Source organism: Cyprinus carpio, chromosome B15, assembly GCF_018340385.1.
Source record: "Cyprinus carpio isolate SPL01 chromosome B15, ASM1834038v1, whole genome shotgun sequence".
NCBI lineage: Eukaryota > Metazoa > Chordata > Actinopteri > Cypriniformes > Cyprinidae > Cyprinus > Cyprinus carpio.
Genome location: NC_056611.1, coordinates 2,486,431 through 2,511,242, shown reverse-complemented (window position 1 = coordinate 2,511,242; position 24,812 = coordinate 2,486,431). Strand labels below are relative to the sequence as shown.

General features: G+C 37.6%; 2 protein-coding genes across 5 annotated transcripts in view; both read right to left on the bottom strand.

Moving 5' to 3' along the window:
- Positions 1-223: 223 nt before the first annotated feature.
- LOC109081361 (E3 ubiquitin-protein ligase rnf168-like) lies at positions 224-9,284 on the bottom strand. Of its 4 annotated transcripts, none has more exons than XM_042738909.1 (7): positions 9,150-9,284; positions 8,095-8,502; positions 7,927-7,997; positions 6,573-6,743; positions 5,722-5,816; positions 5,529-5,604; positions 224-1,207 (listed from the first exon to the last, which is right to left on the bottom strand). In XM_042738909.1, the coding sequence occupies exons 2-7, from the start codon at positions 8,426-8,428 to the stop codon at positions 572-574; spliced, it is 1,383 nt and encodes a 460-aa protein (XP_042594843.1). In that variant the 5' UTR covers positions 8,429-8,502; positions 9,150-9,284; the 3' UTR covers positions 224-571. The 4 variants fall into 4 exon arrangements, with proteins under 4 accessions (XP_042594843.1, XP_042594845.1, XP_042594844.1 ...); XM_042738911.1 differs by having other exon boundaries at positions 8,095-8,499; positions 9,150-9,257; XM_042738910.1 differs by lacking the exon at positions 9,150-9,284 and adding an exon at positions 8,896-9,026.
- A 783-nt stretch (positions 9,285-10,067) lies between these two features.
- LOC109081359 (anoctamin-7-like) overlaps positions 10,068-24,812 on the bottom strand; it is a 31,510-nt gene continuing 16,765 nt past the window's right edge. Inside the window, exons 15-24 of the mRNA XM_042738907.1 lie at positions 16,101-16,203; positions 15,909-16,020; positions 15,778-15,832; positions 15,502-15,599; positions 15,251-15,405; positions 14,763-14,968; positions 12,296-12,432; positions 11,541-11,631; positions 11,143-11,262; positions 10,068-10,977 (exon numbers count right to left, since the gene is read on the bottom strand). Coding sequence (XP_042594841.1) covers positions 10,852-10,977; positions 11,143-11,262; positions 11,541-11,631; positions 12,296-12,432; positions 14,763-14,968; positions 15,251-15,405; positions 15,502-15,599; positions 15,778-15,832; positions 15,909-16,020; positions 16,101-16,203 — 1,203 coding nt within the window. The 3' untranslated portion in view covers positions 10,068-10,851. The remainder of the gene's footprint in view (positions 10,978-11,142; positions 11,263-11,540; positions 11,632-12,295; positions 12,433-14,762; positions 14,969-15,250; positions 15,406-15,501; positions 15,600-15,777; positions 15,833-15,908; positions 16,021-16,100; positions 16,204-24,812) is intronic.

The window sequence follows — 24,812 nt, the reverse complement described above, 5'->3', positions numbered from 1 at the left end:
TTTTGGTCTTGCCATTTTCAGGGTTAATATGTTCCTTTATTTATAGTGTTATAGGGTTTACTTACAGTGTTAATAAAGTTTTTTTTGTTTTTAAGATCTTTTATTAAATAATAATAATAATAAACATTATGTAAGCATTTATCTTTTATGCCAACATCTATGAAAGAGCTATTAGGAGAATGTTGCTTTTTATTCACTTGTCAAATAACCACACAACACATATGAATTTTAATTTTTTTGGTAAACTGAACTTTCCTTTTATTTAACCAAAGTGAAATGCCTGCAAACGCTTACAAACCGATTTTTTTTTCTGCAGCATTAACACCATTTCAAACTCTAAACTAGTCATAACTATAAAAACGCTCTAGAAAACTAAACTTTTTCATCACGACTTTACAGTATGACCCTCCCTGGAAAGGCACTGAAGGAGTGTTAGCAATACATGAGCAGAAACCGAAAAAAGACAACGGAAATCGGCTGCAGGACATCCTTTAGTAGCAGCGCAGCACATAACAAGAGCTTCAAGTCTGAAGGCTGAATAAGAAACCAGATAAAAGCAGCAGAGCAACATTCAGCTGCTCAGGTTGGGGAACATCTCAGTAAGGGTGGTCTGCTTCGCCCCCTTCTTCAAAGCAGGCGGGACGGTTGTAGAAGGAGAAGACGCAGGGCTCTTCCCAGGGGTCGTTCCAACTGTTCCAGACAGTCTCTTTTCAGTTTTCTCACTGTTCCTCGCAGTCGCCCGTGCACTGATGCTCTTTCTCGTGTTTTCCTCGTCTGGGTTTGTGCTTGTGGAAGGCTGAGTGGGTTTTTGCCGGAGCGGATAGCCGTCAGCTGAACCCTTCCTGCGGTCCAAAGAGTTTTCACGGTCCAGCTCCTTCTGGAGTCGCATGGCCAGTCTGCGGTCCTCCTCCTCCTGCTGCCAGCGGCTCCGTAAGGCCTCCTCGTACAGCACTACTTCAGACAGGAACGAGCTGTCAGCTGAAGGAGACTCACAGGGCCTCTTAGTGAGCAGAGTCTGAAACTCCACCTCTGAATTCTTCCTTTTCAGTGAACTGCTGTTCGGACTGTTAAATACAAAAGTATGTTGTGAGCAGCTGGAGCTGGAGGTGGAGGGTTTCCCGCTGTAGTCCAGCACAGGTGTGCTCTGTTTGCTTGTGTCCTCCACAGATCGTGCTGAGAGGGCTTTTGGAGGGCTCAGAATGTTCTCCTGAAAAACAGGAAGACTTGTTTTGAAACTGGAAATTGTCCAGAAAGTATTTTATCTTCAATTGAACATGCATGAACTTTGCACATACACTATTCATTCAAAAGTGTGTGACCATTTTTTTTTTTTTTTTAGTAAATTTTTATTTGGCAAGGATGCATCGAGTTGATAAAAAGTGACAAAGATAATGTTATAAATTATTTGTTTCAAATAAACGCTGTTCTTTTGAACTTTCTATTCATCAAAGAAATATTTAAAGGAAATGATCACAGCTTTACAAAAATAAATGACTTGAGGAAATGGCTGTTTTAAAATTGTAATAAATATTTCACAATATTGTTGTTTTTACTTTATTTTTGATTCAAATGAATGCTGCCTTGGTAAACAAGAGATGTAATTCAAAGAAAAAAAAAGGAACAACAATCTGTTCAGAACAATAAGAACAATATAAAATCAATGTCTTCCTTACAAAAAAAAAAAAAAAAAAACACTCAGTTTAAATTAGATATTTATTTACAAACAAACAAGAAATACGTATATTAAAATAAAACAAAGCTACTGTTCCTCATGTAGCATGTATGGTCTAAAAGACATTTAGTTGTGGATTTAAGTATTTTTTTCTTTTAGAACTGATTGATTCTTCCATTCTTTTCATTTGTTTTATTTTTATTATCATATTATTTTAGTTGAATTCATTTGTAATCATTTCATTTATAAAATGCTCCTTACGTGCTCCCATAGCTCAAGTGGTAGAGCATTGCGTTAACAAGCGCAAGGTTGGGGGTTTGATTCCCCGGGAACACATGATAGGTAAAAATTGATAGCCTTGAATGCACTGTAAGTCACTTTGGATAAAAGCGTCTGCTTAATGCATAAATTTAATTTAATTTAATTTTAATTTAAAATGAGAATCAAAGCACCCGGTTCACACAGAAACTGCAAAATGAAATTACAGTACTATTAAGGACTTTAAGCACTACTTTTTTTTGGTTTTCAAGGACTAAAATCAGAGATCACTATCTATATTATCTTTCAAATTCTAATAAATACATTAATAAAACAAAATGGTACAAATAAAATGCAGCACATGGCTGTGGCAACTTGAAAAGGTATTATGGCAAGGTTATCGCTTTCCTTATTCAAAGGGATTTTTTAAATTAATATATGATTGACCTGAAGAGTAAAAGCTTCATCATACACTTGGAAAATTATGAGCTATATCATGCTCGTAGACACTAAGGGTGTGACAGTACAATTAGCTCACAAGATGAGACAAAATCCAGATACTTGGTTCACTAGAATGAGATAACATTTTAATACTATTTTAAAGAAATTTTCAATGACAAATATTTGTCTTTTAATCACAAAATCAAAGCAATGTGGTTGTATTTTAAAACATTTAAATAATCTAGAGCCATAACTAATCTAAATCTACTGATTATTTTTGACAACCGAGTAATCTGATATCTTTAATAATAAAATAGACCTAAGAGAAAAACAGACTTTATATCGACTTATCGATTTATATATTTTTGTAAGAAAAATAACCATATTCCAAACGTAAAAATCACTTGAATCTAGCTTGCGCTCCCTGTTGTTCCGGGGGAATTACGTATGAGGCCAGCTTTGCGCATGCGCTGCTCAGAAGTGACGCATGCAGAAACACAGCGGAGAGATCAAAACAAAACAACGAATTAGAAGTACAAAATGAGGATTTGTAAAGAAGAATGTCAGAAGTTTTCGATATAAGTCAAGAGTAGACTGGTTTTCCTTTGCTAAAGTAAGGAAACTTTGCTTCCTTTGCTCCTGTTAACAAATGTTGGTTTTCACGAGAATCAGCCTCGCAGTGAGCCCAAGCTACATTAAAGTGATTATTACGTTTTGAATATGGATATTTTTCTTACAAAAACGCATCAATACACTACAGGAGGCCTTTGTTCATCCCCAGGAGCCATGTGAGAAACTTTATTTTTTATTTTTATGGATGGGCGCTTTTTATTTAACTTCTTTTGGACTGATGCACTGCCACACCCGCTGAGTGCCATGAAACCGCTTGAAAGATCAAAGACAATTTTTAATACAACTCCGACTGGATTCATCTAAAAGAAGAAAATCATATACACCTAAGATGACTTGAGGGTGAGTAATTTAGGGGCTAATTTTCATTTTTGGTTTTGTACAGTAAAAACAATAATATTGTGAAATATTTATTACAATTTAAAATAGACATGTAATTTATTTTTGTAAAACTGTTAAAAAAAAACAGTTCACCGGTTCTTTTACGTCATCACATTATGACATCAATTCTATCATCCCGGCAAATGAAAATACATTCAAACACATTCTAATAAAGTAATTTGTAATCATAACTTAAGATAACCTTACAGAAATCCAGCTGATAAAGCTTAAAATATAACGTGCACACACAATAGTAAATAGTAATACTGATTTACATGTTTTGACTGAACAGTTAACAGTTAACATGTTCATCATGTTAAAATGTTGTTTAATATAGTTGCATTTGCACTTTCCAGTAAGTTTTATCTGTTAAATACACTTAATTCCCTCAAATTTGCCCCCTCATTCAAGGTTCACTCGGGCTCATAATATAAACACAGCATCAGTTTTAGCTTCACGCATGCTCAGTATCTCTAGCTCATCGGTTCTCAGTATGTTAAACGTGTCCGAAAGAAACCGTTCTCAGTTCAATGTACTGGTGATTCGAGAACTGTTGACTGGAGAACCGCTGTAGCAGTACCGTTCGTTCAGTACTACACGCATGCTCAGTATATCAGCTGCTCGTGCTCATCGGTTCTCTCAGTCTGCACAGCATGTTTCAGTGCTGTTAAAGTTACAGAAGTAACAAATTCTTTGATCGGTTTATTTCAAATCGTAAGGATTTTAAGGCTTGTCTGAAAATGAGAAACTTTAGAAAATTGTGGATCAGTGCCGACTCGAGATGCACGATTTTGTACGATTCAGTCTGATTTGGTGAATACGGTTTGACCAGTTCACTAAAAAGAAAAATTCATTTGCAAACCGGACATCACTACAACAAATCACATAGGCTTAACAGAAATATGTTAATGTATTCTCCTGTGTTTGCATAGTTTTATAGATGATTTACTTGAGATAAGACACAATGTTTTCCCAAATGAACGTTAAAGGCACAACATGTAACATTTTTTTTAATAAATTATCCAAAAACCACTAGATCAGTGTTATATTTTGCTGACTTGTGTACTTACATTATCCCAAATGTTTTGAAGAATCCAGAGAAATAAGCAATTTTAACTAGTGACATGGTCAGTAGTGTCATTGTGTCGCCTGCCAATGACGTCATAACCCCTCGATTACCAGTTTTGTTTTGTAGAAAACATGGAAACACCAAAGACGCTTTAATATGTTGTGCATTTTAATGGACTGGTGAAGACTGCACAGAGTAGCATTATAACAGAACTGTATCTAGTAAGATAAAACGAAACACTGCTTTTTTTTCCACACATACACACAACGGGAAGGAGCGGAAGCGGTCGACTGTGGCATAATAAAAGCTCTGCTGCTTTGGAACCGTTTGTCACACTTGTTCAGCGGCCTCTTTAGCTTCGACGGCTTTCAGCCTCACCCTGTTTTATTCTACTACATTAATAAATCATTAGCTCATCCATGAACATGATTTCTCCCCGAGTCCCACGGATTGCATCGACTGTGGGGATGAAGACGACAACTCCAATGATTCCACACTCAGTCACAGCGTCATCAAACTACACCTTTTTTTCTTTGTTTTGAATATGCACCCTCCAGCAGCGAAAAATTACATATTGTGCCTTTAAGCAACACAAACTCACAGCATATGCAGAAGAAGAGTTAGTGGACTGAGCTGCATGCATTTAACGGATGCGACACAAAGCGCCTAAATGAAACCCAAACAAACAGCACATGCAATAAAAGACCAAACATTATAATGCAAGCACTATCAATGGTTTTTACCGCAAAATCAACTTTTTACTGATATTGCGAGACCACTTTTCAACTCAAGAATATCGCAAGATCTTGTGTGCTGCTAAAAGCTAGGAGAAACGGCTTTGTATTTATATCAGACGCGCTGCATCGATAATTTTGCGAGAAAACAAGACTGTTTTTATCGAAAAAATAATAATAAATTAACACTAATTTTATATATACTGCCTTTTAAACATTCAAGTACTTTTCAAGTACCTGTTCACAAATATGGCTCTTTTCAAGGGTTTTTCAAAAAGTCAAATTCAAGTACTTCAAGCCCTTTAAGCACCTTGTAAGAACCACGAAAGCATAAAGAGATCACCTTATTAGCCGTCAGAGAGGAGTCTGGGCTGCTGTCAGAACTGCTTGGCTGTTTATGAGGCGCTGGACGCAAAAACCTGACATATAAGAGAATGAAGCGCATTAAAAAAAACTATTTCAGTACATTCAACAACAGCTAGGTACGAAAGGAAGACGAGTCACGTATATACTGGGGCTCGACAGCAGCTACTCACTTCTCAATGTCGCCCATGTTTGGTTTTGTCTTCTTCGCTGGTGTTTTATCAGCAGGTTTGGCGGTCCATGATGTTTCAGAGACTGGTCCTGAATTCTGCACAAACACAAAACAGCAAATTAAGACTTTTCCGCCACTGAATAACAAATAAAAAAGGTAATTGCAACTTTTTCTCCCACAATTCTGACTTTTTTTTCTCAGAATTATGTGATATAAACTCTCAATTGCGAGCTAAAAAGTCATAATTCTGAGAACATATCAGTCAAAGCCACTCCAGTCAAAGAAAAAACAAATTTGAGTTTATATCTCACAATTCTGACTTTATTTCTCAGAACTGTGTGATATAAACTCACAATTCTTTTTTCTCAAAATTGTGAGTTATAAAGTCAGCATGATATAAACTCGCAATTGCGAGACATGAAGTTGCAATTCTGAGAAATAAAGTCAGAACTGCAAGATATAAACTCGCAATTCTAAGAACATATCAGTCCTTACACCCCCCACAATTATATCTAACAATTCTGAGAAACAAAAAAATAAGATTTTTTTATCTCGCAATTCTGACTTTATAACTCACAATTGTGAGTTTATATCATGCAGTTGTGAGAAAAAAAGTCAGAATTGTTAGATAAAGTCACAATAACTTACTGATCATCTCATTAGCATAAAACACAGCAAACTATTTAGTTTGAAGGTTGAGCTTGTCAAATACAGTCAGTGTTTGTAAACACTGAGATCATGGAATGAGAAATGATTATTTACTTGTGTTCAGACAGTCCCAATATCTGTTGCCAGATTTTATTGGTGTTTTGACATGTTATGACAGATAATGATGATGAAGTGTGAGCTCACCAGCTCTTGGCTCAGCAGTCTGGCCAGTTTCTCATCATTCTCCAGCTGCTGCTCCTCCTGTCTCCTCCTCTCCTCCGCCATACGCTCCTCCTCCTCAGCCAGGAGCCGCTGGATGTACTCCTCACTGGCCCTCCTCTCCGCTTCCTCTAGAGCTCGCTTCTCCTCCACCAGCTGTTCAAAACAGGAAATGAGATCATGACCCCTTACAACAACACAACATGAATCGCAAGTTAGGATTTTATTTGCTCTGAGTGACAATGTGCATACAATTAAAAAAAAAAAAAAATCTAAAGGAGTAATTCGATTTTTGAAGTCTGTTCAAAGGTTTGGTGTCAGTTTTAGTTTCAGACCAGAAATTAACAGGCTACTTTATTTAGAAGAATATACATTAAATTGATCAAAAGTCAGAGTGAAGACATGTATTACAATCTTGCAAAAGATTTCTATTTTAAATAAATGCTGTTCTTTGGAATTTTCTGTTCATTAAAGAATCCTGAAAAATAAAAAGTATCACAGTTTCCACAAAAATATGAAGCAGCACAACTGCTGCTCTTTTTGTTTTGTTTTGTTTTGTTTTGTTTTGTTTTTTTACATTGATAATAATCTGAAATATTTCTTGAAGCAGCAAATCAGCATATGAGAATGATTTCTGAAGGATCATGTGACACTGGAGCAAAGATGCGGAAAATTCAGCTTCGATCACAACAATCAATTGCATTTTAAAATTATTCAAACTAAAAACTGAAAGTATTTAAAACTGTAATAATATTTCACAATATTACTGTTTCACAGTATTTTTAAATCAAATAAATGCATCCTTGCATAAGAGACTTCTTTCAAAAGCATAAAAAAAAAATCTTACAGACACTAAACCTTTAAATGGTATGATTACTATAAAACAATTCTGCAATTTTTTATTCTGCAACTCAAATTTTCTTTCTAATCTCAAAAGACCGAGTACTGAAATAAAGTTTCTATAATTGAAATGTTTATTTAGGATATATAATAAAACAAAAAAAAACGTATAATAATAATAGTAAATTAATTAATAAAAGTGTTTAACTGCAATTACCTGCCTATGTATCTATAAATATTAAATGTGTGGAAAAGATCAAAATTAACCAAAGACTCAAAAATGATTTACGATTTAAAACTTATTTCAGATCTTTCAAAACGTCCACTGCAGCACAGTTTGTAATGCATGCAGCATTATGCAGGACCGGACACACAAACAAAAACTATTGTGTTACAAGAATACGGCCAGTGTAAGCATGGTGCTGCACTCTGTAATAGTCTACATTCAGTTAGGTGCAACTAAAGATCCAATGCATTTGAACCGCCCTGAATCTCTCACCTTACTGATCTGATCCTCATACTCTTTCCTCAGCTCTCCCGGCTGACACACACGAGGTCTCGGAATCGTTACTGAAAAAAAAAAAAAAAAAAAGATTGCATAAGTAATTAAAATCAATGCAAAACCTAAAATAGGCAAATATTGCTTCAATCAAGCTATGCTTGGTACCAGCATCATCGTCGTCCTCGATTCCCTGCATTCTCCGCTCACACTGAGTGGGAAAAGCATCCTGTACGCGTCTCCACAGCTCCGTGTTCACCAAGGTCTTGTTGCGACTGTTGAGTCGTGCCCAAGTGGACACGCGCTTTCGGCAAAGCGGGCAGCATATGTTGGACTTGTCCACGGTTTCCAGAAAGCAGGGTTTGCAGAAGGTGTGCATGCAGGGCAAAGTGACCGGCTCCAGGAATATGTCCAGACAGACCGGACAAAGGCAGTCTGAACGTTTAAGACCCCCGGAGCTCTCTTCAACCGGACTCGAGTCCAGACCAGACACAGGCGGCATCCTGGGACCCGTCTCTATACGTCAGTGTGGGAGGTTTCTCTCTCTCGGGTTCAAGAGCAGCATATGACAGTCAGCTGAAAGACAACACAACAACAGTTATTACCCACAACAAGGGTACGGCCTAGAAATGCACTACATTAGATTCAGGGTTTCCCTGATCAAAGCACAGCAGGATTTTAGGGGAAAATACACACAACACACAGAGCTTTCACGAGACTCCCTTCATTCAAATTAAACGAACTGCTTATTCATATCAACAAATCAATACCTCAGTAACTATCACACGTCTGCAATCCTGCACATCAAATAGTTAACTAGCTATTACTAAAACTAAAAAAGCCATAGATGATATGTTTACGACGTTAAAACATCCACAACAACGAATTATTAAGTAAAAAGGATTTTGAGAGTTTTGTTTACATGGTCTAAACATCAGTTCTCATGCACAAATTATATATGCTATTAACCTGTGCGAATTATACCAGAAGACGTCCAAAATTGCGTATTTTCTAAGCCTTTTCAATTCAAATACATTCAGGTTGCGTCCAGATGAACTGATTATTTGATACAAGTTCTTATGCTAACTCACATCCGGAGGCTAGCGAACTAGCAACTTTGTGGAAGTGAGAGTATGGGTGACATTGATGTGAACCTTTCATTATTCAAAGCGGTTAACGCCTTGGTTGTTCGAATTAAAACTGTATTACAAATTAACACTTACTTGTTTATTTCTAGGCCCCAAAATATCCCGGGAAATTGTGCGCCCTCCTACTCGCGCATGTGAAGCCATGAGCGCCAAAGACATACCTGACTTCAAAATAAAAGTCACTCGGTTTTACTGTGGACTGATAGTTTTTTGCCAGATCAAGCTATAGTAGAACGCACATTAAAGAGTTAAAAATAAGTTTTAAAAGCTTAATAGTCAAATGTTTCATAGGCTGGAAGGCAGAAAGAAAGAAAGAAAGAAAGAAAGAAAGAAAGAAAGAAAGAAAGAAAGAAAGAAAGAAAGAAAGAAAGAAAGAAAGAAAGAAAGAAATGATTGTTCATAGATCATTGCCCCATGGAGCTATAAGCTTTTGGCCACAAGACACCTTATTTTTGTCTTTTATATGAATGTCTTTTCAAAACGTGTCAGAGATGAATGTGTCTGTTTAATAAATCTGATGCAGTGACACTGTATATGTTCTAGAAAATGCCAGCATGATGTTTATTATTAGAAACCTAGTTTACTAAAAGTTCTGTGGTGCTTGGCCTTTACTGTGATTTGAAAACCAGACAATGATAGCACAATAGAAACCATCACAGAAACGGGAATGTTTTCCACTACAAATACCATTACAAAATTACAAAATGGTTTTCTGTAGTGTGTTTTTGGGACATATTCCATTAGGATTTATTGGTTTTAACAAGCCACCAATAGAAACCAACAAGGTTCATTACAGTTTCCATTAAAACCAATACAAGTCCCATTATAACCAGTAAAACCATTACACATTTTGTGTGTGTGTGTGTGTGTGTGTGTGTGTGTGTGTGTGTGTGTGTGTGTGTGGAGGGGGGTTCATCAGGGATTAGTTGAATGATCACACAAAACCAGCAGTTATTCACCAGATAACACAGCATTGCTGCCAACACAGCTGCACACATTTTTTCAGATTTTATTGGTGTTTCCAGGGTGTGTCCTGCTTACAGCAGATCCAACACTGAAAAACAGGTTTACTGCTGTAGATATGCTTTACCATATGTAGATATTTCAGCATAATTTTTAGTGGTACATACAGTATTTGAGATGAAAGAAAATGAGCTCTAGTCTAGTCTTGTTACAGTTGATCATTCATACACTGAACGCGGGAAACTATTAAAGTTTAAATAAACAATACGCAGGAAAGTTGACTGATCTGATCTGTCTTTCTGTGGTCATTCTATTAACATCTTTTAAGAATACATGGAGCGGTATTTGCAATGGGCTACAGTCCGTTGAATTATAACTTAAGCTGACCTGTTAAACCATTCTTTTTTCTCCAAACTGTACATCATCAATAATGTCATAATTCAGCCTTCTTTAATCACGTATGATCCTTTGACCATCAGAGTGAACTACTGTTACATTCATCAGTGAAATATGAACGACTTTATCTCAGTTCACTTACACGATGCACTAGAAGAAGACATTTGGATGGGACGTTTCTATCTGGTCACTTTTGAAATATTATATACGTATATAACTCAAGTATGTTCCACATACTGTTTTCAACATATTATAAAGTGAGACACAGTGGTTGATGCTTGTGTAATTTAAGACAGCATTCAAATTAGGATGCAGGGAACCATGCCTTTAATAATGCCTTTAGAGTTCGGTTTACAAAACATCTATGCATATAGAGAATCGCCAGCTTAGTATATAGAAAGCGTCAGATGTCAGAGTGTCAGACGGTAGGTTTGTCTTCCTGTTCAGGAGATGAGATATCGTTCATAGCACTCTGTGTTCTTCCTCTGTGTCGCAGCTCAGAGATTTGCCTCTCCATCTCCTCCAGGACGGTTCTACTCAAAGACTGAGGAACGACAAGAGGGAAAACATGTAATAAACAGAGAAAACACTTGCTTTAAAAGTGCAAAATGCTTAAATTATTAGATTAGAATTGGTTATTTTTATTATTAATTCTAATATATTTTTTATAACAATTGCATCCATTTATTATAGTCTCTAGAAAACTTGCCTGATTCTCAGCCAGTGCCTCTTTGGCCATGTAATGCTCTCGCTTGACCTTAATTTCCACCTCCTCGGGAATATCTGGCACCATCCAGTCAATAATTCGCCCAATCAGGAGAACAACATGCTGGGGGGACAATAACATCATAAATGTTTAAAATTGTGTTCTGTCTTCATTTTTATAATCATCTATATCAAATCGTAAGCCACTTTATACTAAAAAATGAAAAACATTTACAGTACATAACATGTATATTACTTTTAGTAGTAATTTCATAATTAAATAAAATACATTTTAATTACTGTACTAAATGTTTTTAGTAGAAATTAACATCATGGGCCCATTTTCAGAACAAATGTATGTGCAAAAAAAATATTTGTTCAAAATAATACTAGAATGCGCACCTCAAATATAATGACGAAACTCAGTCGAATGGCCAGCAAATGATAGTAATCTTGTGTGGGCTGTCCTTTATCATCTTTGAGGCCACGATATCTGAAAAAAAAAAAAAAATGACATACTCTTAATCAGCCTCTTTGTCTTTACTAACCGCACATATCTCAGCATTAGGAACTACTTCTGCTATTTAATGGTGTTTTATAGAGTGTATGCACATTTCATTTTATAAAATACTACAACAAATATACATTATGATTCAGAGGTTTGGGCTAACTAAGATTTTTTTTCCCGCTTTTGTAAAGAAATTAATACTTTTGTTTGGCATTAAATTGATCAAAGATGACAGGAAAAAAACGTACTATTGTTACAAAAATCTCTATTTCAATCTCTATTCTATTTCAAATAAATGCTGTTCTTTCAAACTTTCTATCCATCAAATAATTCTGAAAATAATGTATGATGTTGTCCACAAAAAAATCAGCACAATTGTTTTCAACGTTGATAATAATCAGAAAAGTTTTGTGCAGCAAATCAACATATTATACTCATTTCTGAAGACTGGAGTAATGATGCTTTGATCATAGCAATAAATTACATTTTAACATATACGCAACTTGAAAACATTTGTTTTAAACGTATATTACAGTAACTGTATTTTTATTAAATAAATGCAGTTTTGGTAAGCAAAAGAGACTTCTTTCAAAATATGAAACAATCTTACTGGAACAGTAGCGCATTAAGGAAACAGATTGATCTTCACCTGCATGTCATGTGGCTTTGGGTGTAGTTTGCAGGAGCCACTGAGAGGGTGAAGTTGACGTATCCTCTCATGCCGCCTGTAGTGTAGCGATAAAAGAGCCGCGGAAGGAAATCAGACGTGAAGGCAATCAGGAAAGCCTGGCAAAAGAACAAGGCATCAGTCAAGATATGCGGCCTGTCTAATTAACTTGATTTTGGACTGTAATTTGTGGACATCAAGCGCTGTAAATGAGCTAACAATTCAGTGTTGATCAGACTAACAGTGATAGCAGGGCCAAGCAGAACAATAGCACACACACTGTAAGACTGATCCAGGAAATGTGCCAAATATGCACAGCAGGGTTGAGGAGTACAGTTAAAATTGTTCGGTTTTAATTATTGAATGGATTACTTTGAATTCTACTGTCATTTCTTTCATTTAATATAATACTGTATATCATACAATATTAGATTACTGAAGCGCATCATTCTATGTCAGTGATGCACATAAGTGATTTTGTACTGATCTCAGTATGAGCCATTATTAAAAGGACACTGATGGTTTTGTAAAATTAATGTCTAGTCATTAGAAACATTAAGACATTTGACAAAAAGATAAACTTCCTTGAGATGCAACACTGTCTAATTTTCTTCAGCTATGTATACAGGGTTTCTGCTGGGTTTATGAAACGAACGACTTTTTAAAGACCTTTTTAAAATCAAAATTTTAGGAATAAATTGAATAGAACACATTGGAGCTGAAAGTGGGTTGCATTAGCAACACTTCAGAGTTTTAAAATACAACTTCCAACAGTGCTTTTTAGTTCATTAAATCATTAATAATAATAATAATAATAATAATAATAATAATAATAATAATAATAATAATAAAAAGCTTATGCATTGAATACCTCATATTCCCAATAACTACAATATAAAATTAACTTTTAAAGTAATTTTCTTTCTCAGTATTTTTGTCTTGTTTTCTAGTACAAATGTCTAAAGATTCTTCAAATCAAGATACATTTACTCAAGAAGTCTTGTTTTCTGAGAAACTGCAAAAAAAAAAAAAAGGAGAAAAAAAACAATAACAAACAACTGAAAAATATCTCATCATAAAAAAAATAATAAAAAAAATAAAAATAAAAAAATCATCTTAATTCAAAGAGAAAATAAGTTTTCATACCCCAGTGAAAGATATTTGTTTTTATTTTAAGCATAAACTCAGCTAATTTTGTTGGATTTCTCAGAAAAAAAAAACTTGAATTTGCATCAAAAGTAAATGAATCTTGATTTAATGATGTTTAGAAATGTGTACTGGAAAATAACACACAAATAAATAATGCATTATTATTATTACTATTATTTGTTTTTTTGGATTTTTTGCAGTGCATTTAATGTCATGACTTCATGAAATTGAGACTTTCTGCAATTGAGACCGCTCTGATTTAAGACCTTTATAAGGCCTTTATTTGTAGAAGGGGGAATTAAGACTTTTAAGTCTTTTAAGCCTTTTTAAGACCCACTGAAACCCTGTTATACTTGTTAACAAAAAATCCACCAGTTTTGTAGTAACATATAAAAGTATTTCAAAGTATTTAGATTACATAACTCACCTTGAGTAATCTAAGGAAATATGTTACAGATCACAGCATGTGTTCTGTAATCTGTAGTGGAATACATTTTCAAGTCAAAGTGTTGTGAAACTACAGCCTTATTTTCTATATTGCATCATCACCATCTAAATTGTTAATACAGTTGAGGTCAAAAGTGTACATCCCCCTTTCAAAATCTGCAAAATGTTAATTATTTGACCAAAATAAGAGGGATCAAATGCATGTTATTGTTTATTTAATAATGGCCTGAATAAGATATTTCACATAAAAGATGCTTACATATAGTCCACAAGAGAAAATAATAGTTGAACTTATAAAAATGACATCGTTCAAAAGTTTACATCCCCTTGACTCTTAATACTGTGTTGTTAGCTGAATGATCCACAGCTGTGTTGTTTGTTTAGTGATAGTTGTTGATGAGTCTCTTGTTTGTCTTGAAAAGTTAAACTGCATGCTGTTCTTCAGAAAAATCCTTCAGGTCCCACAAATTATTTGGTTTTGCAGCATTTTTGTGTATATGAACCCTTTCCAACAATGACTGTATGATTTTGAGATCCATCTTTTCACACTGAGGACAACTGAGGGACTCATATGCAACTTTTACAGAAGATTCAAACGCTCAGTAATGCTCCAGAAGGAAAAAACATGCATTAAGAGCCAGTGGGGGGCTCTTAATTTAACTTATTTTGTCTTCTGGGAAACAAGTAACTGTCTTCTGTAGCCTCTGAAGGGCAGTACTAATCCCACCGGCTCTTTTATTTCTTGACCAGTGGTTTAAACATTTTTAGCTAAAGGTAAATCTGTGAAAGTAATGAGTATACAGAATATAGAATATTCTCCCGAATGATCGCTATAAATGACAAAGACACTTACATTAGTGATGACAGCCAGGTAGGAGATGAACTTTAGGATTGTCAGCCAGATGCCAATGTCTTGTGCTCTTTCCACAACGGGCCTGCGGTACTCACACACAAACTTCTGGGCATCGAGACGCACCTCCACCCAGTTATTTATCAATGCAAACAATGGAGCCAAGGGACAGGCTGCTACAAAGATGGTGATGAAGCCAAACTGCAAAACTGACAACATAAAGAGTTTCAGAATCATCATCCTATCATACCAGAACAACAACAACATCAAACAATAAAAAAACCAAAAAAATTATATTTTTTTTGATATGATGGTAATATATATTGTGTTTCAAATTAGAGAAAAAAAGCATACTATATGTGTAATCAAAAATAAGAAGCTACAATTAGAATAAAACATAATACAACTTGGGATTTTAAACATGAAACTGGGACATTATAAATTATTTACTAATTTATTAGGACTTATATGCAAGATGCATAAGGACTCACCCATTTCCAGATACTCATCGAACAGCCCCTCACACACCAGCAGCTGATAGTTTGCTTCCCATGGGCTGAGCCCTGGCTCGCTGTCTGGTTCATCAATCACCTCCTGACTTGGAGCTGGCTTCAGCTTCCTCCTGTGCCACCATGCCTTTAATTTACTGTTTGAAAGAGAGGGGTAAATCTTGGGCCTAATTCTTTATATATAACAATGAGTAAACAAGCTTTAAGAAGAGGCATTGAACATAAAGACCTACGGCAAGACAAATTCCTGGATGTTGCTGATGACCTGTTTGCCTACCATGATGACTAACAGCTCTTGAGCTAGTTCAATGAGACATCCAGAGGCACCACACTGCATAAAACAAGAACGAAACCAAGTTATTAAGTTATTAATAACTTAAAAATTAAGAGATTTAAGAGAATCTGTATATTTTGTGACATTTATTGTTGTGGGGGAAATATTGCAAAATTGAGTATTTAGATATGGCTGACGGTGTAAAGTGTTGCTTTCCAACAATGTAAACACTCACATCCTCATTTCGGATTCCTAGGAGTGTGTTATATTTTCCAGGGTATCCAACAAACCTGTAGAACAGATTAAATATTAGATGAATATTGAATCTTCATACATATTCATTCTTTATACTGCATAGCTACCCACCTGCCCTTGAAAAACGCAATGTAAACAGGAGATGAGTAGAAGTTGACAAACTGGAAGATGAAGACCTTGAGGATAAACGCGTCCTCATATTTGGTCTGGGTGCGATGCATTTCTAATAGACGGAAGTGGATAATACTTTGTTGTTGCGTTAAGAAACACCTAAATACTATGTGCAAATATAAAATAGCTTACCCCATCGTGTCAGAATTTGGGCCAGGTAAGTGTAGAGCCGTGACAACAACAGAATAACCAGCAAATTTAGCATAGAACCAGTAAGGCTAGCTATCCTTCCAGCCTATGGGGTGAAAAAGCTCTCTTAGTAAGCAAATTATTATGTAAAAATTGTGCTGCAATATCTGATCTAATCAATAATTATTTTACATCAACTTTAAATGTTAGCAAATAACATGTTAGCAACAACTTTTCAATTATAGTAGGTCAATTCTAGCTTATCCAAGTTAGTTGGCTAATATGGCTAATCTTGAATGAGAAACCTACCAAATTTACTATATTCCAAGACTCAGTTTAAATTTTTAGCAAATTTTATGCTGCTCCTAGGCAGGTTTGCCTGCTACATCTAGGCAGGTTTGGAACTTTTGCATTGTGGAACATTGCTTGTGAAAAAGAAGAACAAGAAATTCCTGCAGAGGGCAGTGCAGTGTGGTTGCTGAGATGGAAGCTATAAGGGTGTGTTTCCAGGGGGGAATGATAAAATGGTGCACCTCTAAGAGCACATGGAGGTGAAAAGTTTGGAGAAGGTCTTCATTGACAAACGAAGGGCTTTCACCCATTCAGTTGAAATTCAACCCTGAAACCGGCATGAACATTGTTAACATTTTTATCTGTGTTGATGTTAAGTATCAACTTTGAAGTTGTGAAATGTCGGTATTGTGTTTAAATTATGTGGATTTTGTTTGATGGAGTTTGTTACAATGCTTGATGCTAAGTTTGATGTTGTTTGATTTTAGTGCTGTCAAACGATTAATCGCGATTAATTGCATCGAAAATAAAAGTTTTTGTTCACATAGTATATGTGTGTGTACTGTGTATATTTATTATGTATGTATAAATACACACCCATGCATGTATATATTTAAGAAAAACATGTTATGTTTATATATTAAATATATTTATATATAATATAAATTACATTAATATAAATATATACATGTAAATACATGTAAATATTTTCTAAATCTATATTGTATATGCGTGTGTTTATATATGCATAATAAATATACACAGTAGACAGATATATTATGTACATATAAACTTTTATTTTGGATGCGATTAATCGCGATTAATCGTTTGACAGCACTATTTGATTTATGTTGAAATTTGAGAGCAATTACGTTTTGAAAGGTTTAAGTTTGTTAACATTATAGTTTATTTATAATGTTATAAATGAAACCCATTTATTCGATCTGCTTTAATTGACTATAGTTAATGTTAATGTTGAATTCAATGGAATGTGAAATATTAGTTTAAATATCTTTATTTATATTAATGCATATTTTGTGTTTGTATCTATTTTTAAAGGTTATCAACCTTCCATTCCAATTGCAATTACAGCTTCTGTGCTGCTTCTACTATCGGTTTGCTAAGCCTTTGCAAGCAGAAGAAAAATAAAAACACTAAAGATGAGTGGTCCTCTTGCGTCCTTCAAAACTTAAAAGCTGTTTATCAAGTTTGGGCAGAGATAAAAACCTAGGAAAACCTAAAAAAAAAACTTGACAAACACTAAATTATTGAATTGTAGAGTACTTCAAATCTTAAATATATATATATTTTAAAAACTGTAGTTACAGATAACATCATTTCACTAACTAGGACCATGCCACAAACAAGCTATGAAACTGTTAGCTGAACAGAGAGTTGGGGAAGAGTAGAAAGAGGATGAAGGGGTCGAGGGAATGGGATGATGGTCAGGTTGATCAGGGCATCTAGAATTGATGGCTCAGAGACACTCAGGGTGGGGGTACCATCTCTAGCATATATTTAGACCGGACAATTAGGACCCCCCGATACAACCTGAAAGAAAGATAATGTGGGATAAGGTTGGCTGAATGGATGAGAAAGAGAGGGAAGGGTGGGTTTGAGAGAACAAGACTAGCAGTATGGTATAAGGTGACCTGATATATATGGAGGTTTCAGGAAGTCAGGTGATTGTTTGGGGCGTGCCCCTGCTCCTGAACATCTGTTAACCAATTTATTCCATTTCACTAGCTAGGACCACGCCACAAACATGCTATGAAACTGTTAGTTGAACAGAGAGTTGGGGAAGAGTAGAAAGAGGATGAAGGGGTCGAGGGAATGGGATGATGGTCAGGTTGATCAGGGCATCTAGAATTGATGGCTCAGCGAGACTCAGGGTGGGGGTACCGTCTCTAGCATATATTTAGACCGGACAATTAGGACCCCCAAAGTTGGGAAGAGCTGATTTAAGCGTGAGCTTGGAATGCCTGATCATACGGAGAGGATGCGGAGGCTAAATAGTTCAGGCATTCAATGGTTAACGCAAGTTCTTGTTTTCATAAGCCTTTGTTAGTACTAATGTGTGAGAATGAGAGAAAGCTGGGCAATCATAGCCAGTGGTTATTCATAGGAGTAGTTGATCCCTGACAAGTAGGTTTAGAAACGCACGTGTGGATCTAAGGAAGGAATGAGCGTAAGATATTAAGTTGTGAATGGATGGCGGGTCAGTTGATGGGAAAGGAAGCTTTGAGACTGTTCCAGCTGGAGAGGTATTCTGGAGATCATGCTTGGAGCAAGGCAATTAAGAATGGCCTCTTGGTGTCTGATCTGTGGTATGACCAGGGAGGGATGCATGTTTATTCTGTAGCCAAGTCTAACTTCTGGAAATGGGAAATGAGACGAACAGTCTGCTACGAGATTGAGGAGTCCTGGTATATGAGTTGCTCGGAGGAGGAATTGTTGTTGAGTAGAGATTAAGTGGGCCTATGCATGAATTGCATAACTGCCAAACATAATCATCCCTTGTTTATAGTTTCGACTTCTGCTGCATAGTCTGAGTGGATGAGTAGATTCGGACCCCAAAGGATGGCTGTTATGACTATGGGATATATTTCATAATGCTGTGGAGACTGCTCTTGACTGTGGATTGTGGGAACTGAATTCTGGAGGCTGTTCGGAATCAACCCAGCAGCCACCATATTAACTGCTTAAGTCTATTTAGGGTGATGCATCAGTGTACAGTTGGATGCAGTCGGGATGAGAGATATAGATATTATGTAACAAAATGTTGTTCCATGATGAGAGGTGTTGTTGCCGGAGGCACATTTCCATTGCGATGGTTGCTGCTTTTGACAGAATGTCTGTCGCGAAGGATTTCCCTTGAGGTATTATCTGGATGGCATTGTTAAGGTGGCCTAGAAGTCCTGGTAGCTGGCGCTTAATACATCTGTCTAGCTCAGATGAAGTGTGAGGCTTTGAGGATTCTACTCTGATAATGGAAGGCAGAGTTCAGTGAAAATGTAGATTGGTGTGGATATCCTAATTATGGTGGTGCAGATGAAGGTGCAATGATTTGAAGTCTTCGAGGAGGTGAAGAACATAAAGGAGTCTGTGGTTGTTAGAAAGAATCCTTCGTAGCTTTGGAAAGAGAGTCTAACATCCTAGGGCTGCTTCTGCAATCGAATGTGGCTCACGGTGAATTAATGGCACCTTACCAGAAGCCTCACTGGATTCTTGATGAATAGGCAAGACTTGGCATTAGTGGTATCGGCTTTGGCGAGCCAAGCTCCGTGGCTTGCTAAGTGAATAAGTATTCTGGGGTTGTGATGATACTGTTAATGGTTGGAATGCGAGTGTCGTGGAGAGAAGATAAGTTGATTTAATTCAGCCTCTTCAGCTAGTGGCCTGTCAACTATATCAGGTTCTTGATAGGAGTGTGGAGGTGCTTTGCAAGTCAGTCTGCTGGTGTTGTAGGGTTATGAGGGCAGGAGTTTCTCGCATGGGCTCTGTCACAGAACACACAGGTGTGAAGGAGCCTGCAGTTAGACAAGTGGCAGCCCAGATGATTGAGGTTGTTGCGTGCCATCCTGCCTCTGTTGCAGGATTGGCCGGCCTCTATGAGTTTAAGGAATGATTTAAGGAAAGGTTAATGTTTACTGAGGGGCATTTCTATTAGCATTGGAATAACTGGAGGGGATGGAGCTGCAGCAGAGCTGTAGTTTGCATGAAGAAGTGTTGGGGTTTAAGGGGGGGAGGGGGCTGTAATTGAGCATGCTGAAGCTGTATGTGAGGGAGCTCCACAAGTTCACGTAAAGAGATGTTTAAAATTTGAATATCCAGCAGTAGAGTTCAGGGTTAAGAGGGCTCCTGAATGACCCTTGGTTGGAATGCTGTAGACGACCTGCTGCTGAATTATTTGTGAGCGTAGAGCTACTGAGACAGAAGGTGATGGACTGCTGAAGCTGGCTGAGTAGGTGGTGTCGCTATGGCTAAGTATGTACCTGTTGCTAGATGGCAGGATGTGCAGGTATTGATGGAGGGAGGAAAGGAGAAAAGTTAGACCAGAGGAAATGGAATTGGAGGTTGGAGGAGTCCTGGCTGGCCCATGTGAGGTAGGGTCCCTTGGGCACTGGATGAGGCACCTGGACTGCAGAAGTAGCTGTTTGAATCATTAGAAAACTGTGAGCCGTATGCTGTAAACAGCTGAAGGAAGGTTGGAAGAATGGATGTTGGGATGAAAGGATGTTTGTGAGTGGGTTTTAAGCCAACTTGTTGATAGATGGCAGGATCAGAGGGTATTGATGAGGGAGAAATGGATAGACCATTTGGAATAGAATTGGAGGTTGAAGGAGTCCAGACTGCACCTCATGAGGTAGTGGTGCTGGACGAGGCTTCAGGACTGTAAGGGTAGCTATTGAGAATTTTTAGGATGCATGAGAGCCATATTGCTGAAAAAAAATGGCTGAAGGAAGGGTGGAAGAATGGATGCTAGGATGAAAGGATGTCTTTAAGTGGGGGGGTATTGAGGATGAGAGGATATTGGTGGGGGTAGGAGGTAGAATAAGGGAGGGAAAGAGGGAGGGAGGGAGGGAGAGAGTGAGATTCGGAGGTATAGAAAGAGGGGGAAATAAGAAGCTATTAATTAGTAGTATATTTTAATTTAATGCCAGGTCAGCATCTTACGCTATTTTCATGCAAACAATTAAAATACAATAAAGCTTCATAAAATCCTAAACTTTCTAAGTAGAGGTTAGAGATTATTAGAGACACAGGGCCATATTCCTGTAAACAGCTGAAGTCAGGGTGGAAAAAATGAATGTTAGGATGAAAGGATGTTTTTGAGTGGAATGTGTTGCAAGATGGCAGGATGAGAGGGAGGGAGGGAGGGAGGGGAAGAATGGATGTTGCGATGAAAGGATGTTTGTGAGTGGGGTGTGTTGCAAGATGCAGGGAGAGAGGGTGGGAGGGGGAGAATGAATAGAAGATTTGGAAATAGAATTGGCTGGTCTGCGTGAGCAAAGACTAAAGAATACCCAAGACGTGTCATTCCTTTCGTTTTGAATGGGGAAAAAATGCAACGCTCAATATGGCCGCTCAATCGCAGGAAGCCCCGCCTTCTCAATGAAAGAGCTAATCGCTACTCTGAAAAGTAAGCGCGTCACTGCAGCTGCTGTTAGAAGCGTCCCAGTTGCTATAGAAACAGTCAATGGTCTGAGACATGCACTTAGGACTGTGCATGCGCACTGACTGATCTAGCCTGAATAATTAAGCTTTTAATAACGCTATTTGAGCAAAAATAACAACATTTATGACACAGTTGTTGTCAGATTTCTTTGGTGATTTCAAATATGAAATTTAATCATAAGCTTAGTGAACAGTTTTGGAGAATTTGATGTTTCCCATACAAAGAGATAGGAGTTGCTCTTGCATGCCTAAGAGGCGTTTCAAAGATGTCCGCTTATAATAAGCTTATAATAACGCTATTTGAGCAAAAATAACAACATTTATGACACAGTTGTTGTCAGATTTCTTTGGTGATTTCAAATATGAAATTTAATCATAAGCTTAGTGAACAGTTTTGGAGAATTTGATGTTTCCCATACAAAGAGATAGGAGTTGCTCTTGCATGCCTAAGAGGCGTTTCAAAGATGGCCGCCGAGTGACATGACTTGTCTTAAAAGGACTTTGGCATGAGAGACAGTGAATGGGCATCTGGAATTTAGAAGTAGCTATAGATAATTATTATAATACATGGAGCCGTATTGCTGATTATTTGTTTATTTACTTATTAAGCCATACCAGCATATGTGGCTATATTTCATGGCGAAAATCAGTTAATACATAAATCGATCCGTACACAAGTCTGTAATACATACGAGTCAAGGGGGAACAATTTAGAATGTTCAATTTAACCAGACTGCATGTCTTTGGGCTGTGAGCCGTATTACTGTAATCAGCGGAAGGGAAGGGTATAGGAATGGATGTTGGGATGAAAGGATGTTTGTGAGTGGAGTTTTATGAGCAAACTGTGAGCATAGAGAAGAGAAGAATTTTGGGAGAGATCAGATTGAGCGAGTGCAGATGGAATTACGTCTTGCCTGCCACTAGAGGGAGCTGCTGTCTGATGCTTTGGAGGAGAATTCTCATGACGTCACGTGTGACGGAGAGTGACTCCCTAGGAGTTGCCAGAAGTGCTGAGGGCTCAAAGTTTGTCATGACAGAAGTTTTATTGATACTGAATATAGTTGAAATAACTGTTTGTTATCTGCACGATTGAATTGGATACCTTGGATTTAAGTGCGTGTTGAAGGCGATCCATGGTTCAGTTGTCCTCAGCTCTGGATTCTAAAAGATGTGCATTGGGAACGCTGAGGAAGCGTCAGAGAAGCGGCTCACAAGGGGAGCGAGAATTCCAACCCCCCTACAACAACCCAAAAGAAGACACCTATCTCCCCCAATGTATCCCACCGACGGAGAGGGTGGAGACTGGGAATAGCTCAGAGACCTCCCTAGATGAGCCTGGGAGTAGGCACTTGTGGCCCGGAATGTGTGCGACCGAACACGACCGCTCGGAAATAGACTGTTATCGGGATGATGAGAGGTGATCCTGAAGTGTCGCCAGTAATATTGAATCGAACAGAGCGCCGTCAAGGTTATAGGTCACGGTATAAGGTGACCCATTATATATGGAGGTTTCAGGAAGTCAGGTGATTGTTTGGGGCGTGCCCCTGCTCCTGAATATCTGTTAACCAATTAACTTCATTGTAATGACCCACCCTTGGAGGGATTTCAGTGCCTCCGTGACTCTTGGTAAGGTCTCCCTGGGCAAACTGGTCCCAGATGAGAGGCCAAACAAAGAGTGATACCCCCCACAATCCCCTATGACACAAATGAGTCAGAACAGTGAGACCATGGCCCTCTCCTGGAACCAGGCCTGGGAGAGGAGCTGGCAGGTTGCCATAAGTACCTTGGTTGAGTAATATGGAATTTGAACTCTGGTGGGGAAGAAGCTGAAGGTTGAGAGTTACCAGCTAGATATAGTTGGCCTCACTTCTATGCACAGCTCTGGCTCTGGAACCAAACCCCAGGATAGAAGTTGTGCTCTCTCCTTTTTTGGAGTCACTTAGGGTGGGAGCTACCAAGCAGGGTTGGGAATACTCACAAGTCCCCAATTCAGCTTCACTGTGTTGGAGTTTTGCCCGGTAGATGAGAGGGTCCACTAACAACAACTTTGTGTCATTGGAGGGGACGGCTGTGACTTTTTGCCTTTATACACAGAACCACAACTCAGAGTGTCTGTCCTTCTTGGAGGTCCTGAGTGGGGCCCTGGAAGGCATACCACCTGGGGAATCCATAGTTTTGCTGGATAAAGTTGTGGATGATGGAAAATCCTGGCAGGGGGTGACTGGAAGAAACGACCTGCCTAACATGAACCCAATTGGTGATTTGTTATTGGATTTCTGTGCTTAGCATGGATTGGCCAAAACAAACACCATGTTTGTTCTTAAGTATACTGGACACCAGACCACTTTAGGCCAAAGGTGTTTGATCAACTTTGTATTGGTATTGTAATGAGTGAAATTATTTCCTTATGAAATGAATTCTTTGTGAAGACAAACATTCAGGAACTCTCGCAATGCAAATGCAAATGCAACAAGACAATGGGCTTTGATCTCCTCGTGGAGCCAAACACTCAGAAACTCTTGCAATGCAAATGCCATGTCACAAGACAACAGATAGGAAGATCTGGAAGAAAGACCATTTGCTCTTTGGTACCTTCACCCATCCTTCCCCCCTGGGCACATGGTCCAGGCAACTAAAAGTTTTTACGCTCACATAAAACATTTACTATATCTTCAGGATTCATGATCGTAAACTTTTCATGTTGGGTATCATTTTAAAGGTCTCTGTGCGATTGGTAAAATGGTCTCAATTTCACAGTAGTCACTTGTATTATAAGAAAGATTGAAAACTTTTGTAGAATTGTGTTCTGCTGAGAAGGAGGTGTGTCCCCCTTTAGAGGTCTTTGAGAATGATTATCTCCAACCAGGTGTGACCCTGATGTGATCACGGGAACCTAAAGAACCAAAAGGACTTTTATGTTTTTACAACTGATTTGAAGATTTCTTTGTTGTCTGGTCTGAGTATTTAAGGGAAGTGACATAACACTACTGGGCGATTCTGTAGCCAGAAAGCCCGTAGTGTGGAGTGTATTTCATATGCTCCATACTATGTATCTTCTTGAAGTCAGGTATACTATTATTTATTTAAAAATGTAATTGTGTTAAACACATTGTGCCTATAGAGCACACTGTATAGTTGTTTGTGCTACTACATGTACACATTGGCTAGTTAAGTTTTTTCTCTAAAACACCTGAGTGCTTTGCTATGCATTTTAGATCATGTGTCTTAAATTAGGATAACTGTTAC

What these genes read in the sequence shown, in the direction of transcription:
- LOC109081361 (XM_042738909.1), bottom strand. Translation starts at nt 8,428, where the DNA reads ATGCCGCCTGTGTCTGGTCTGGACTCGAGTCCGGTTGAAGAGAGCTCC. An exon ending in ATGAGGATCAGATCAGTAAG is followed by an intron (nt 6,744 to 7,926) that starts GTGAGAGATTCA and finishes TGTTTTGAACAG; the next exon opens with CTGGTGGAGGAGAAGCGAGC. An exon ending in AACATGGGCGACATTGAGAA is followed by an intron (nt 5,605 to 5,721) that starts GTGAGTAGCTGC and finishes CTTATATGTCAG; the next exon opens with GTTTTTGCGTCCAGCGCCTC.